General features: G+C 36.1%; 1 protein-coding gene across 1 annotated transcript in view; it reads left to right on the forward strand.

Annotated features, from left to right (window-relative positions):
- LOC114335831 (kinesin-like protein Klp10A) overlaps positions 1-17,283 on the forward strand; it is a 49,613-nt gene that overhangs the window by 22,434 nt on the left and 9,896 nt on the right. Inside the window, exons 6-8 of the mRNA XM_028286122.2 lie at positions 6,154-6,386; positions 8,050-8,269; positions 10,212-10,426. Coding sequence (XP_028141923.1) covers positions 6,154-6,386; positions 8,050-8,269; positions 10,212-10,426 — 668 coding nt within the window. The remainder of the gene's footprint in view (positions 1-6,153; positions 6,387-8,049; positions 8,270-10,211; positions 10,427-17,283) is intronic.

Here is a 17,283-nt window from a genome sequence, read left to right on the forward strand (position 1 = left end):
TTTTTTAAATTTGAAATTTTTCGTTAGCCGCAATTAAACAATTTTATAAAAGTGTAAAAAAGTATTAAATTTCTATCTCAGTGTTTGGATTTCACGAATTTTAAAGTGAAATAAAATGAAACGAGGAAGACAATTTGCGTCTCAAAGGTCGAATTATTAAATTCGCGGTAATTTCCCTTAAATAAGGCAGGCTTTTTGATGTTTGATTCAGAGTTGTGACTGCATAGCTAAACCGATGACGCCTGAGAGGCAGAAACAGCTATCTGCAGATGGTTGTCCAACTCTGAATCAAATAAAAACAAAAACTTCCTTTCCCCCTTGAAATAAAATGGTTCACATCGTTGTTGCAAATATGCAAGTAATTCTACTAATTTAGGATACTTCGATTCTTCAGGGCCAAATATCATTCTGAGAACGTTATTTTCAAAAACCAGCAGCATATTTATTTCCTGATGATGTAGAGTCCATGTTTCACGTTCAGTTGTACCAATTGGGCGAATAATTGGCATGAACGTACAGTCTTAATTTAGATTGCCTTTTAGTAGCTTAGATCTTAATAATGATGATAGGGAGTATAATGCCCTATTCCACGCAGCTATCCATGCTCAGACCTCTTTTTATGTGTGATTGTCATCTGTGATTACCGCCTCTAGATATTTAAACTCTTTTACTACTTCGAAGTTGTGGCAATTAATAGTTATGTTCTGCCTAACTCTTGATCTTGGATTTTTGGATATTTCGTCTTCTCTTCATTTATTTGAAGGCCCAGACTACATGTTGCTTCCTTAAGTGAAAACATCTCTCTCACGTCTCTTGTAGAATAAGCGACTGCATCTAGATCATCAGCAAATGTCAACAACAGTTTTGATCCTCGATTCACAAATATCCCTATCAGCTCAGATGGTATTTTACCTCTTACATTTTCCAAGGCCAAATTGAATAGCAACGGTGATAAGGGGTGTTCGACTGTCCGTGTTAGTCCTGATGTTACACTTAGTCTTTAATACTTGTCAGTAATTTAAGAAATTTTGAAACACAAAATTAAAAGTAATTCAGGTACATTTATTGAGAGCCACATGTGGCTCGCGAGCCACAGTTTGGCCACCCCTGGTATAGTACGTATTATTTTCCCTTAATTAAGAAAAAGTTATCTAAAAAACTATAATATATAATAATTACCCTAAAGTATCGAGGCTTAACAACATGGGTATCGCCAGGTCACGTGATTTTTCTTGAGCGAACGGACTCGCTCAGGTACAATAGAGGACGCAAACAGCTATCGGTATACGCTCTTTCTCACACTGCTGCTTACCTATAGCGCTCTTCATTTATATGCACGCGTAATTTGTTTGATCACATGGCAGTTGGAACATTTCACCAAAAAAAATCCTGTCTTTTTTAGAATATTTATTTTTAATATTAAAAAATACCCTGTCAAAATAACAATTGCACCTCCCTGCCCGGAAGGAATCTACATAGATATGCATGTATAGTTGTATATTTAATACTCGTTAATAGTATGTACAGATTCAGATGAAATCTTCTGAAGTTCAGATGCACCCCCTAAAAATAATCCTGGGGAGCCCATGCAAGTATCTTACAGAGTTAAAATCGCCCTCAAATCGCCTGGCCTGTTTATTTTCTTTATATTTGAATACTTATTTAAATTTACTTTAAAGTCACGCCAATGATATTTTTTGTAATAACAATGTTTACCCTTTTTTTTTAACTTTGGGGGGATTTTTGGGGAAAATAACCGCTACCCTCCAGCCAGACCGGCATTTTTGTATTAGGCTATCATGGAAGAGTCACCTGTAAAATTTTCAGGTTGCCTAAAATACCTACCTACTCAAAAATGTCTCACAGCTCCAGTGGCGGCTCGTGATTTTTACAATAGGGGAGGCTATACCTAACTGTAAAATATCTAGACAAATTTGCACTAGCAAAAAAATGCGCCAAAAAATGTAATTTAAGGCCCCATTTTTTGACCATTTTTTATTTACATTTCATAATATCATCCTAATTCATAATTTCATGATATCATATCATTTTAAAAATAGTTAGTCTAATTGTAAAAGTTTAATACCAAAGTTTGTGTCGTTTATTTGTTAACAATTCCATCTATTTGTAAATAGACACCTCGCATATCAAAATAAATACAGATTTGAAGTTTTGCAGTCCATACATAATGAAGCTTCAAATTTTTTAAGATACTCAACTGAATTTTTTTAATTCTAAACGCGGCCTACTGCGAATTCAAAAACACCATAAATTACCGATATTTTGCTTTGAGTTAGAGATATCGGAAAAAGTTATTTGAGCAAGTTGTTCCAAATATTATTATAACCCCACATACCAAATTTCATAACAAAAATCGCAGATTTTTCATTATTTTTAGTCAGGACCCTAAAATTCGTTGTCCCGAGATGCACGCAACCACGCAACGGAGCCGAAAAGCTATTCTGCCTCCCTTGGTATATCTCCGGGCAGCGTGTGATGGCACCGTAGATGCCACTGTTAGGAGACCGGGTCTCCTTAAACACCTGCTGCGCTGCACGGAGCATCAGCAACGGAGACTGTTGGGCTTCTCGGCTCCGTGCTCCGTTCATGCATCTCGGGATAACCCAGGGTCCTGCCTACAATAATATGTAATAAAACTGAGACGAGATCATGCGTTCTAATGCTAATGCTCCGTACGTATGGATAATTAGTGATAATATGGAATTTACACGTTGTATAATAGTGAGAGTTGTACTTGTTGTTTTCGCGATTCATGATAAACAAAACAGTGTAGAGTGTGTAAAAAATTTATGGGGAGGCTGAGCCTCCCTTGCCTCCTCTGACGAGCCGCCACTGCACAGCTCTTATGCTATCACCTTGCAAGGTCAAATGCCATCCCTACTGAACTATTAAGATAAAAATTTTTATACGACTTTAAGTGCTGTCACCTCTAACTCACTGTAGATTTTGACTTGACTTCTTCTTATTCTTGTAGGGCCTATCCATTTCGGATGTTGGCGACATCATGGCAATCTATATTTTGCACAATGCTGCTTTCAAAAGATTTGTTTGTTTGATTGAGATGTTGAACCACGTATTCCTTCTACTTTTCCCTGTAACATTAATTGCAGCAGTCCATATCTCTCGCTGTTCCTTATGAGGTATTAGATTTTGGCTGTTTTTATTGTGGTTAACAGGTCTTTTTCTTTATGTAGGTACTCTTAATAAAACACCCTGATTAGTAACATGGTCGGTATAAGATATCTTCAGGATTCGACGAGCATCAGCATTTTTAGAAATCCTCAATTTCCTTATAGGTGTCAACAAGGGCTGATGTCAACATTTCTCTAGGGATGATTCCAGTAGTATAGATAGCGTTGAACAGTTCTACTATTATGTCCAGGTTTTTCTCGTTGACCAACTTTATCAGCTCGCTAGGCAATTCATCTGGACCAGCAGATTTATTGGTTTTCATAGAGTTTATTGCCTGACTAACCTCTGATTTGGTTATCTCTGGGCCTACATCTCCCGTTTGGCTATCTACGGATGTATTAGCTTCTCTCTGGTCATGAAATAGTTCCTCGATATACTCTTTCCATCGTCGTAGTTTTCGTTTTGTCTCCATTATAATATTTCCATTTTTGTCGAGCAATATATTTGAGGTTCTTCTATTTCCTATTCCGGCTAGTTCTTTGACTTTTTTATGTAGGTTGAAGTTGTCATATGTGTTTTGCAGTTCTTCTATTTCTTTACATTTTTCAGAGAAGTAGGTTTCTTTAGCCTCCCTAATTTTTCTTCTTATTTGGTTTTGAAGCTGTTTATAGCGGGTCTTATTAATGGTTTTGTTTTTTCTTCTTTCACTCATCAACTCTAGAATTTCCTCCGTCATCCATTCTTCTTTCTTACATTTGGTTGTAGTAAGTACTTTCTTACTTGGTTCTAATATAGAGGTTTTGAAGAATTGCCACTGCTGTTCTACGTTGCAATTATTTCCTGGGTTTCTGTCTAGATTTGTGTTGATTTCGTGTTTCAGATTTTCTTTTGTTTCTTCTGACTTTAGTTTCTGTATGTTAAGTTTATTGTTGTTGCGGCTTTTTTGCGTCTTTTTTAGTTGAAGTTGAAACCTAGCAATAAGAAGACTGTGATCAGAGGATACGTCTGCCCCTGGATATGCCTTTACTGCCTGAATTGAGTTTCGATATCTGTGCTTTATTAGGATGTAGTCAATTTGATTTCTGACAATTTTGTGCTCTTTGTCAGCTGGTGATTTCCATGTATACAGGCGTCGCTTAGGTAATTTAAAGAATGTATTTGCGGCTATAACATTATGCTCCTGGCAAAATTCTATTAGGCGATCTCCTCTGTCGTTTCGTTCGCCATATGATCCTACATTAGGGTAGCATTTTCCTTCGCCAATTTTTGCGTTGAAATCAACCATGATCACTGTTATGTCTCTAGATGCTGTGAGATGTAATGTTTTCTGGAGTTCGCTATAAAAGTTTTCTATTTCTTCTTCATTTTTGTCAGCAGTTGGCGCATAAATCTGGATTAGGTTCATTTTTCCATGGGTTGTCAATAACTGCAACATTATTATTCTTTCGGACATCGGAACGAAGCCTGTTACTGATCTCGTTACTTTTTCGCTGAGGATCATAGCAACTCCATATCTGTGTTGGGTGTCGCTGCTTCCAGAGTAATAGATTCGTCCATTGTCTGTATTGAGTTCGCCAGAGCTGACCCATCTTGTATCGCTTATTCCTAATATATCGATATCTAGTCGCATCATCTCTTGCTGTATATTCTTCAGTTTCCCAGGTTCATACATACTTCTTACATTCCATGTAGCGATTTTGTAGGTGGATTTGTATATATTTAGTGAACAGGGATTTCGCTGACTAACGGCCTGGGAAGCCCTGTCGTTACTATTGTTTCTTCCCCTGCCGAATCTTGGCATCCGAGAACCATGATTAGTAGGTTGTTGATTGTCATTTCTGTGAGCCATGACGATTTCTAGGGATACTCCATGAGTCTTTAATGCAGTGGTTTCCCGTTGCCTTCTGCATCCTTATACCGTTGACCATTCTGTAGGGTTCATCCGCCTTCGAGACCGATTTCTCAGTCTCAGGACAAAAGAGTGCCCTGCCACTTACCAACTCATCCGCCCGAAGCCGTTGGTCAGTAAGTGGGGGGATTGCTTGTACCGGCAATCATTCGCTGAAGAGTAGGTATGTAGTAGAAAGAAATACAGTGACCCATCTGCCCTCGGAAACCTAATAGCAATTCGGGGTCGGAAGAACAAGAGGTAGCCAAGAGAGGCCGATAGGAAAGATTAAAGACATTTTACTCAAGACTAGTTGAAAAAGAGTAAAATGTGAAGGCCCTTATGATCCGCCAGGTGCGTTTCATAAGCGTATGAGTATTAGTACACTTTGTATTCCCGCTCATACTTCGGGGTGTTGACTACAGGCTGTATGGCTCGTCCAGCATGCCATAGCATGGAGGATAGGGTGCACGCCATTTTACAATGTAAACACCCTAACTCCATGGCATGACTTTATGGAGAACCACTCAAGAGCAAATCCAGACTAAAAAAATAATTAAGAATATTGATAAAAAATTCTCGAACAGTTTGATGAACCTCAATAAACGAGATACCAAAACGGTCACTGAAATTGTGACTGGATATTGCCGTTTAAGAAATCACCTATACTCTATACAAACTAGCTAAGGTGAATGAACCATGGTGCAGAAAGTGCGAAATTGAAGAAGAGACTACCATACACATACTATGCCATTGCAGTGTGCTAGGTGATGTAAGGCAGGACTTCACTGGTCAAATGAGGTTTGAACCAGAAGAGATCCTAAAACTACCAATAAGAAAACTGTTGGCCTTAGTTGAGGCCACAGGACTTATTAGAGTTTAAGGAGAAGAACAGGGTTTGGTACAAAAGTCTTATGACTATGAGCAAGTGCCAGAGACTAATGTGTCTCGCCTGATTTAAGTAGTAGAAGAAGAAGTTACTGGTTGAGATACCAGTCCATTCCAAAGATGTTTGATATGTTTAAAACAGAAATCAAATATCCAAAGTAATGGTACAATTCTTTTTTGTTATAATATCGTATGTTTATTGTTAAATGTAATTTGTGTTTTAGGAAAATTGCAAAATTTTAAAAGTGGAATCTATGGATTAGTAGCTCAAGATGTATTTAAGTACTTAAACAAGCCAAAATATGCTAAGCTGAACTTTACAGTCTCTGCTAGTTTTTTCGAAATCTATGGAAAATTGGTGTTTGATCTTCTATCTAAAAAGAACAGATTGCGTGTTTTAGAAGACGCAAAACAGCAAGTGCAAGTAGTTGGATTAACTGAAAAAGTTGTTACTAAGGTGAGTTATCATTTCATATTTTGCAATTGAACGTAGTGTTCAGCTAAATTTTCAGTAAATGAGTGTGTGGGTATAGTTGGACATTGTATAATTGGTCCTAACCTTTTACCAGATAAATTAAGTGAATATGGATTCATACATGTTTTTGAAGAAGTATTAGATGAATTGATGATGAATTAGGACAAATTCCAGACGAATGGAGAAGCAGTATATTGCTACCTGCTTGCCAAAATAAGGGAGATGCTATGCCGAACATAGTATCAGAGCTTCTCTTGAAGATCGCCCTGAAGGTGCCAGAGCCAATGGAATCATCATTAATAGTGTAAGATATGCCGATGACACCGTAGTATTAGCGAAAACAGAAGACCAACTTAAATTATTGACGAACATAATTAAGAAAGTCACAGGCTGGGCAGGAACATTAACTTATCCAAAACAAAATCATGGTATTACACAAGAACCCCCATGAACAAATTACACCCAACATACAAAATGGTATCACCCTTCATAATTCCCAAAGCTTCATATACCTGGGCAGAGAGCTAAATAGTCAGCTAGACCACTCAAAAAAAAAATTAGAAGACGCATTGAAATAGCAAGGTCTGGTTTCATGAACATGCGTAAAATGCTCTGTAACCCCAAGCTATCAATCACAATAAGATTGAGAACACTAGAGTGTTATGTGTGGTCTCGATTACTATATGGCTGTGAGACCTGGACATTAAAACAGCATCACGTCAACAAACTGAATTCATTAAATTTGAAATGTGGTTGTACCGCCGAATGCTAAGAATAAGCTGGACCAGCAGAACTACGAATGAAGAAGTACATCTCTACGAATGAAGAAAACATCAGAGATTGGACCCACACAACAGGAAATGACTTAATTGATCAAGCCCAGAACAGAGAGAAATTTGCCATATTGATCGCCAACCTCATTAGAGAAGGCACTTAGGAGGAGGACGTAAAGAAACCGAAATGTTAGATAATCAGTTAAATTGTATGCAAGGCATATCAATAACATATGCAATTCTTCTTATAAGGTAGATGATGGAAAAATACAGATACATACTATAAAGAAACAAACGCCCATATGGTATTAATTGATTTTGAGAAAGCATATGATAGAGTTCCTCAAGAGAATTTCTGGTGGGTGCTCACTAAGAAGGGAGTTCCCGGTGAATATGTGAAAGACATGTATGAGGAAGTTACAACTAGTGTTGGTACAGGTGTGAGAGAGACTGATAAATGTTGGTGTAGTTAAAAAGAAAATGAAACAACGAATACATGTGGCGGAAATGAGAATGTTTAGACGGATCACTGACAAAAAATAATAAAATTAAGAATGAGTATAAAAGAGTATTAAAGGAGTCTAGATGTGGTAATATGGTTTGATCATGTTCAACGTCAAGACGTTGGTGACCCTGGTTGGTCACCCTGGAATTCCTGACTTGCACGATCCTAGAAGGAGTAGGAAAGGAAAACAAAAGAAGACCTGGAGGGAGACGCTTAGGCATTACATGTCGGTGAAGAGGATTCACCTTTTGTTTGTCAACGTATTTTATTTGATCATTGCATCTTCAAAATTTCCGAAAACTAATGTTGGTAAAATATTTCCCAGTCATTAATGATATTATCCTCAAAATTACTGTTTTGCTTTTAGGTGGAACATGTATTAGATCTTATTCAGAGAGGAAGTTTGGAACGAACTTCCGGTCAAACTTCGGCTAATTCAAATTCCTCAAGATCACATGCTGTCTTTCAAATAATTTTAAGAAGAAACGGTTCAAAAACTGCCGAAGGAAAGTTCTCTCTTATAGATTTAGCTGGAAATGAACGAGGAGCCGACAACAATAAATCAAATCGACAAACACAAATAGAAGGTATGTACAATACAGTGATGAGCGCAAAATAACACAAAAGATGGAAAACATAACACGTTTTGAAATAAAAGAGATGAAACTAGTAGAGGTGTAAAATTATCGATAGGAACCTATAAATTTACATTATATTACATACGTCCCCATCTTATCGTAAGGACACACGTTCAACAAATTTTTCATCTCTTGTCGCATTGAATTTTTTTTCGGCATGGGGAAATAACCAGGACTATTTAGTCTTTCGTCATCCACTTTTGGATTTTGTAAGTATGTACACTAATGTAGTTGTAATTTCAGAGAGGCGCCCTTCCGCGATTATGTTGCGTAGTGCTTCCGACTGCTCGGCACTAAGGCTAGAGTCCTGGCTATTTAGTTTGTCTAAGTCAAATTTCATGGTTGTGTCGGCCGTTATCAAAGTGGACTCTCTTCTGCAAAGAGCTTCTACAGCTAGTTTCACCGACTGAAAAGTAGCGATAAACTGATTGATTATTGACCACTCGCCAGCAGAGAATTTTATCGCAGAGTCATTGTTTATCAACGCTTTTTCGATGCAAAATTTTATGTTATAGAAACGTTACAGCATACTAAACAAACTGTTGCCGACACACGGCTTTGAATAAAGAGGCTAATGAAGACATGATGGATTGTGGACTGGCGCTGATGGATCCAGCATGTAAAAAAAGACGCTGGATCTAGCTGGATTGCTGGATCCAGCCATTGCAATCTCTACTCCCAACTATACAGGGTGTAACAAAAATACAGGTCATAAATTAAATCACATATTCTGGGACCAAAAATAGTTCGAATGAACCTAACTTACCTTAGTACAAATATGCACACAAAAAAGTTATAGCCCTTTAAAGTTACAAAATGAAAATAGATTTTTTCGAATATATCGAAAACTATTAGAGGTTTTTTATCGAAAATGGACATGTGGCATTCTTATGGCAGGAGCATCTTAAAGAAAAATTATAGTGAAATTTGTGCTCCCCATAAAAATTTTATGGGGGTTTTGTTCCCTTAAACCCCCCCAAACTTTTCTGTACGTTCCAATTAAATTATTATTGTGGTACCATTAGTTAAATTCAATATTTTTAAAACTTTTTTGGCTCTTAGTATTTTTTCGATAAGGCAGTTTTTATCGAGTTGCGGCTTCTTTTTTAATATGTTTACATAAAAATTTTATGGGGGTTTTGTTCCTTTAAACCCCCCAAATGTTTGTGTACGCTCCAATTTAACTATTACTGCGATACCATTAGTTAAACAAAATGTTTTTAAAACTTTTTTGCCTCTTTGTATTTTTTCGAGAAGGCAACTTTTATCGAGATATGACTTCTTTTTTAATACGGTTCAAAATATACCTAAAAATGTAAATCATACATAAATTTTTATATTATTACCAAGTCAAGTCTCCATAATCGTACTTAACCATATAAAAATATGTGGTGGATTTGACAAATATTCAAAATATCTCGATAAAAACTGACTTTTCGAAAAAGTACTAAGAGCCAAAAAAGTTTTAAAAATATTTTGTTTAAGTAGTGGTACTACAATAATAATTTAATTGGAACGTACACAAAAGTTTGGGGGGGGGGGGCTTAAAGGAACTAAACCCCCATAAAATTTTTATAGGGTGTCCAAATGTCACTATAATTTTTTCTTAAGATGCTACTGTCATAAGAATGCCATATGTCCATTTTCAATAAAAAATCTTTAATAGTTTTCGATATATTGGAAAAAATCGATTTTCATTTTGTAACTTCAAAGGGTTGTAACTTTTTTTATATACACATTTGTACTAAGGTAAGTTAGGTTCAGTGATTAAATTTATGACCTGTATTTTCGTTACACCCTGTATAGTAAAAATATGAATTCATTTCAATTAATTTTTTTTAACATTTCACAGTTACCTAACGATAATGTCTTGATTTTCTTTTAATTTTAGGAGCCGATATTAACAAAAGTTTGTTGGCATTAAAAGAATGTATACGAGCTCTAGGAAGAAAAGGAGCACATCTTCCATTTAGAGGTAGTAAACTGACGCAAGTTTTAAGGGATTCTTTCATTGGAGAAAATTCTCGAACGTGTATGATAGCTCTAATATCACCTGGAAACTTTTCAGTGGACCATACGTTAAATACCTTAAGATATGCTGATAGGGTAATTATTCGTTATTTTATGTGTATGTGGCGGATAGTCATGGTGACAAAGAAATTACACAGTGCTATATATAGGGTGAGGCAGATAACTGGCCTATTAGAAATATCTCGAGAACTAAAGGCAACAGAATCATGAAAATTAGAGTGAAGGGGTTTTAAAGGATGATCTATTAAATGAAAATATTTTCATCTCTTTGCAACTTCCGGTTATACTGGAAGTTGCTTATAACTTCGTTTTTTTAAATAGGACACCCTGTATATTTTTACATTTTTGGATTCTCCTCAATATCTTCTTTTTTAAAATGTGAGGTTTTGTAATATTATACAGGGTATTTTAAAAGATATTTACGTTTTTTTTATTAATTTCGTAGCAATATTCACACCCTGTAGAATTGTAACAGTTTGACATTAAAACTCTGCTTACGTTCAAGTGATTTTTAATATAGTCCACTATTGTTGTTAAGAATCATTAGTATAGCTAATTTTGAACTTTTAGTATACAGGGTTGGTCGAAACTCGGAATGAATATTTTCTGAGTTTTCTTAAATGGAACCTGTATTTAAGTATTGTAATGAAATGATATTTCATGGTACTTTTTATTTTATAAGTATTCCCTATACCTAATTGCTTTAATTTGTGAGTTATTGGTGATTCAAACTAATCATTAAATGCAAAAAATACGTAAAATTTTATTAGGTTGGCCGTGAAAAAATTTAATCACAAATAGTTTTTCAGAAATAAATACATATATTAATACAGACTGATCCTTAAAATTACCAATAATGGTTTAGCTATCAAAATACCTAGGTAGTTAAGATTGTTGGTGCGATTAACAATTAATATAACTAAAATACAGGGTGTTCCATTTAAGAAAACTCAGAAAATACTCATTCCGAGTTTCGACCAACCCTGTATACTAAAATTACAAATTTAGGTATACTAATAATTCTTAACAATAGTAGACTATATTAAAAATCATTTGAACGTAAGTAGAGTTTTAGATGTCAAACTACTACAATTCTACAGGGAGTGAATGTTGCTACGAAATTAATAAAAAAACGTAATTATCTTTTAAAATACCCTGTATAACATTACAAAACATCATATTTTAAGAAAAGACATCGAAGAGAATCCAACAATTTAAAAATATACAGGGTGTCCCATTTAAAAAAACGAAGTTATAAGCAACTTCCGGTATAACCGGAAGTAGCAAATAGATGAAAATATTTTCATTAAATAGATGAGTCTTCAAAACCCCTTAATTCAAATTTTCATGATTCTGTTGCCTTTAGTTCTCGAGATATTTCTAATAGGCCCTTTATTTGCCTCACCCTGTATACAGTGCGCGATTATACTTTCTTCTTCTTCATGTGCCATCTCCTTTAAGAAGGTCGGCAACGATCATGGCAATTCAAGGGCGGATCCAGGACCGATTTTCGGGAGGGGCCATTCAGTTTTTTGGGGAGGAGGTACCGGGGGGTAATTTTAAAAAATTAGAGTTACAATGGTGAGTTTTAAAGCACTTTTCACATACTTTTGAGTTACATAAAGTCATTTAAAACTTATCATCATTAAAGTATTATTTAAAGTCAGTTCTTTCAATAAGTTGAATATTATTTTTCCCGATGCTTCTCCTGTCACGCCTTGTTCTTCCCCTCTTTCTTGATATTCACTAATTATTTTTTATGTTCTCATAAGCATAAATATGAACTTGACAAATCTTCACGAATGTATTGTTATTTATATGTATGTATCTCAAATTTATAGAAAGCTGTTCCACGTGGGATACGTCGGTTGTTTCGTCAAATATGACAGAGTAATAACTTGCACTTTGAACCTGATTCATTATTTGTTTAATTATTTCTGCACCACAACATGTTATCAATTGATTTTGACTGGTGCTACTAACGTATGTTGCTCGGGAAGATGCTGTAAATTGGTGTTTTTGAAGAGTCTTATCATCTCCTGATGCGATTTTAAACTTTAACAATTCCTCTTATTGCTAGATCCAGCATCTTCGTCCAGAAACAGAAGGCCATCATCACGATGGCCTCTTAGAGGAATATTTTGTCGAACTGAGAACACTATAGACTCTACTATTGATCGTAGTCTTTCTCTATTTTCTTGTATCTGCTTAGACCTCTGAGAGTCTATCTGGTTAATGACTGACTTTTGCGGGTTGCGATAACTTTGTAGAAAATCTAGCCCAACCTGAACGTACTCCTTGTGGTATGATGTTTTTTCATGGGATTGTATGGCTCCGTCTTTGCTCATGAGTTCGACGAAGGATGTTAAAGGTTTAGTGACAAGGCTTTGTGCTATTATCCCTTTATTATGACCATAATATCCTTTAAATAATGACAATCCTTTTTGAATGTCCAAAAGTACCAACCAACTCACTTGTTCTGAGAGCTGGTGACTCAGGCTTCATTTTTAACGCTTAATTTCTTTTTTATTATTTGTGTGTGCAGAATATAGAAATTGATACAATTTTGATGGCTGCCAGGGTCGTTGTAACAATTGGCACTTTGTAAAAGTATCAATATTTTGATTTTCAAAACATCCTATGTCATTCTTGAAGCTTCCGTTTTCCGTTACTGCTTTTGTTCAATTGTAGTCCAGAAGACATACTTATCTCCTGTTTTGTACATTTAATATGTGTTTGAAACTAAAAACATTTGAACTGGAAATATTTAAATTTATATATTTTTAAAATTCTCGGAGGGGGCCATGGCCCCCTCACTGGATCAGCCCTTGTGGCAATTCGCATTTTCGATACCACTGATCTAAAGAGATGAGCAGAAGTGCAGTTAAACGAAGCTCTCAAATTGTTTAACGAGGATATGCGTCTTCTTCCACGACTCCTTCTACCCTGTATTATTTCTTGTACTGTTAATTGCAACAAGTTATAACGCTCGTCTCTCATGACATGTCCTAGATATTGCACTTTTCTAACTTCAATTGTATTTAAAACCTCTCTTTCTTTTCCCATTCTTCTCAACACCTCGACATTTGTGATTGTATCCACCCAACTTATTCTATTTATTTTTGATTTTTTTTCTGCGTTACGCCATTATTGCATTATCGAGGATGTTTAATTTGATGTTTCGCCACTATACTTTTTACTACTACTACACTGCAACAGTTTAGTTTCTTTTAAATAATTAAAAAAAATTACTTTTAAAAATAAATTAAACGCACCAAATAAAATATTTTATTGTACACACCAGTTATTCGCAAAATGAAACTAAAGTACAATAGAAAAATAACAAAATAAGATCTTAAGTAATAATTATTAACATTATGTCTGTTAACAAGGAAAGATAAACATGATAAAAGATAAAAAGTAAACAAAAGAACTATGAATAGTAAAATTAAATTCATCATTTCACTCACGTATGTTTCGTATTTCAAACTACTAAAGAAATTATTGTGGGTAGAAGGAATTGATGTCTGGTAGCGGGTAGGAACTCCTTTAGAGTCCTTTGGATTCTATTGGATAGTCCTATCAGGGAAAGTGAATCAATCCCTGCCGTCCGCAGATTCCAGGAGCTTCTTGACCCGGGAAGCTAGCACCTGCTAAGGGTCCCTTGTCCAGGGTTACGGATGAAGTCCAGAACGGCATCCAAGGCGACGAAGACTACTTTTTGGTACGGCGAAGGTGGCGGAGCTGGCAACCCTTGATTTTAGGGATGGTATAAGATCAGGGTAGGTGGGACTCTCTAGCTGTAGTGGAAGCCACTCGCATAGGAGAAGGATACTCCGATGTAAAATCCCTGGCCCTCCAGGTTGGGGGTTAAGGCACCGAGCTAACTCCTCGGTACTTATAAAACACGTACAATGTTAAAAAGCCTAACCAAAGCCTCGGAGCACAAGATTGGAAACACAGTAGACGAAAACTGCAAAGAAAACGGTTAATGAATTTTTGTACATGGAATGTGCAAGGTATCTCCCGAAAAACACCAGAAGTCATGTCAGAACTCAAAAATGCAGAGATAGATATCGCGGTGCTTACGGAAACTAAAAAGAAGGGTAGTGGTTCCGAAAAGTGGGATCACTATGACATGTTCTATAGTGGAGTAACTAAAGACCAAAGAGCACAACAAGGAGTTGCTATTGTTATTCGCAAAACTTTAAGAAGATATATTACCTCTTGGGAAGCAATTAATCAGAGGTTTATAAAAATGAACATCACGATAAAAGGAAGCAGAATAGCCATACTAGGAGTATATGGCATTAATGAGGACGCATTGATCAACAATAAAGATGAATTCTTCGAACAACTGAACGATGAAATTATAAAAGTAGGAACATCTAGAGAGATCATACTTCTAGGAGACTTCAATAGCAGAGTTGGACGGGAATTTAACAACAAAGTGGTAGGAGCACACGGTGAAAATACCAGAAACGATAATGGAACCAGATTAATATCAACATGCACACAAAATAACTTAAAAATATTAAATGGATTTTATCCACACCGTGATATACATAAGTACACCTGGATACAACAGACCAGAAATCTGAAATCTATAATAGATTATAGCGTTGTAAGACAGAGAACTACAATTAAAATACAAGATGTGCGAGTAGCCAGAGGGCCATCATGTGGCACCGATCATCATCTGCTAAAAGTTAAAGCAGTACTCCCAAACAGATATGAAAAAGAAAAAGAGCACATCGAATCAAATCAGTTAATAAGACAAGTACGGTACAATCTATGCAGTCTAAACCATGAGAGTGTAAAGCTATTGTATAAAAAACGTTTAGATGAAAAATTAGAAAGTGGTAATTTTGAAAATACCGAAGAACACTACGAACACATCAAAAAGTCCATTCATTTGGCAGCAGAAGAAGCACTGGGGAAATGTGACGAAAACCATAAAGGAATAAAACCGTACTGGTGGGATGAAGAAGTAGAAAAGGAAATTACAGATAAACGTCGGAAATACCAAACGTTCCTATCAACAAAAACAGACAACGATAAAATAATTTACAAAGAAGCCCAAGCCAAAGTAAGAAAGAAGATAACTCAAAAAAAGAACGAATCGTGGGAAAAGAACTGCCAAAAAATCAATACTTACATAGGAGGTAGAAGAAGCACAGAGAGTTGGAGATTAATTAAAAATATGAGAACTAATAAGAAAAAAGACGTTATATCACCAATAACAACGGAAAAATGGGAAGAATATTTCAAAAAATTACTAACAGAACAAAGACCAGAATTTGTTAACATAGAAGACAACATGATAGGTATACATATAAATTCATCACCATTACAAATAAGTAAATCAGAGATGGAAGAAATAACCAAATCCCTGAAAAATGGAAAATCCCCTGGTCCTGGTGACATCCCTGCAGAATTAGTAAAAGCCGGCACAGACAAACTCCAAGAACAGCTAAGAAAACTTTTCCAAGATTGCTTAAATGGTGCCGAATTACCAAAAGAATGGAAATTATCTATCATGTCAACAATCCACAAAAAGGGCAGCAAGGATCAATGTGAAAATTACAGAGGAATTGCGGTAAACAGCACAATAAGTAGGATGTATGGGAAACTTATTAAGAATAAAATAGAAAATGACTATAGAGATTACGAATCAGAGGAGCAAGCTGGCTTTAGAGCTGGGCGGTCCACAGTAGACCACCTGTACTCTATTACGCAAGTTATTGAGAAAAAAACAGCCGTCAATAAAGAAGTTCACCTGGTATACGTAGACTTACAAAAAGCATATGACAGTGTGCCCCTCAGCAAACTATGGTCAACCCTTTATCAAACCAACATTAAACATGGTCTTATCAAAGCAGTCCAAAGTCTGTATAATGGAACTACAGCAAAAATTAAAACTGGATCAAGGATGTCTGAGGGATTTAAGATCACGAAAGGATTGAAACAGGGTTGTTGTATTTCGCCTACCCTTTTTAAAATTTATCTGGAACAAGCACTCAAGCTGTGGAAAAGAAAATGTAATGGCATGGGAATCCCTCTCAATGACGACACAACACTATACACTCTATGTTTCGCTGATGACCAAATTCTGATTGCTCAAGATCATGACGACTTAAGTTACATGACGCGGAAGCTAATAGAAGAATATAACAAATGGGGTCTCGAAGTCAACATTAAGAAAACTGAAGCCATGTGTATTGGAGGAACAAAACAGTCCATTACATTAGACGATGGGGTAGAAATTAAACACTGCGATGAATACAAGTACCTGGGCATGAAGATAACTCAAGATGGAACACTCGATGCTGCTATAAAAGACAGAAACATGCAGGGTAGAAAAGCCATATCCATGATGAACGGCATTCTGTGGGACCAGACAATATCTAAAGCGAACAAACAGCTCATATACAATAGCATACTTAAAAGTATAATCACATATGGCAGTGAAGTTTGGCCACTGAAACAAAGAGCGCAGAAAATGTTACTAGTAACAGAAATGGACTTCTGGAGAAGAGCAGCAGGCAAATCAAGAAGAGATCGGATACCGAACGAGAGAATACGAGAAATGATGGGAGTAACACATACAATACTGGATGACATAAAAACAAAACAATTGGTATGGTACGGCCATGTACAGAGAATGCCAGATGACAGGATCCCTAAACAGATTTTGGCATGGACACCACAAGGGAGAAGAAAAAGAGGAAGGCCGAGAAGAAGCTGGAGGGAGGGAATTGAAAAAGAACTAGAGGAAAGAGAAATCCCTCCAGGTCTATGGTTAAACAGAGAAGAATGGCGGTTAGGAGTCGGAAGGCGTCGGAGAACGCTGTAAACCGATAGTAGTAGTAGTAGAAGGAATTGATGTATTTTGTAATACTTCTTTTTAGAAATGAATATTGGTTCTCGAT

The sequence above is a fragment of the Diabrotica virgifera genome, chromosome 4 (genome assembly GCF_917563875.1).
Source record: "Diabrotica virgifera virgifera chromosome 4, PGI_DIABVI_V3a".
In the NCBI taxonomy this organism is placed as follows: domain Eukaryota; kingdom Metazoa; phylum Arthropoda; class Insecta; order Coleoptera; family Chrysomelidae; genus Diabrotica; species Diabrotica virgifera.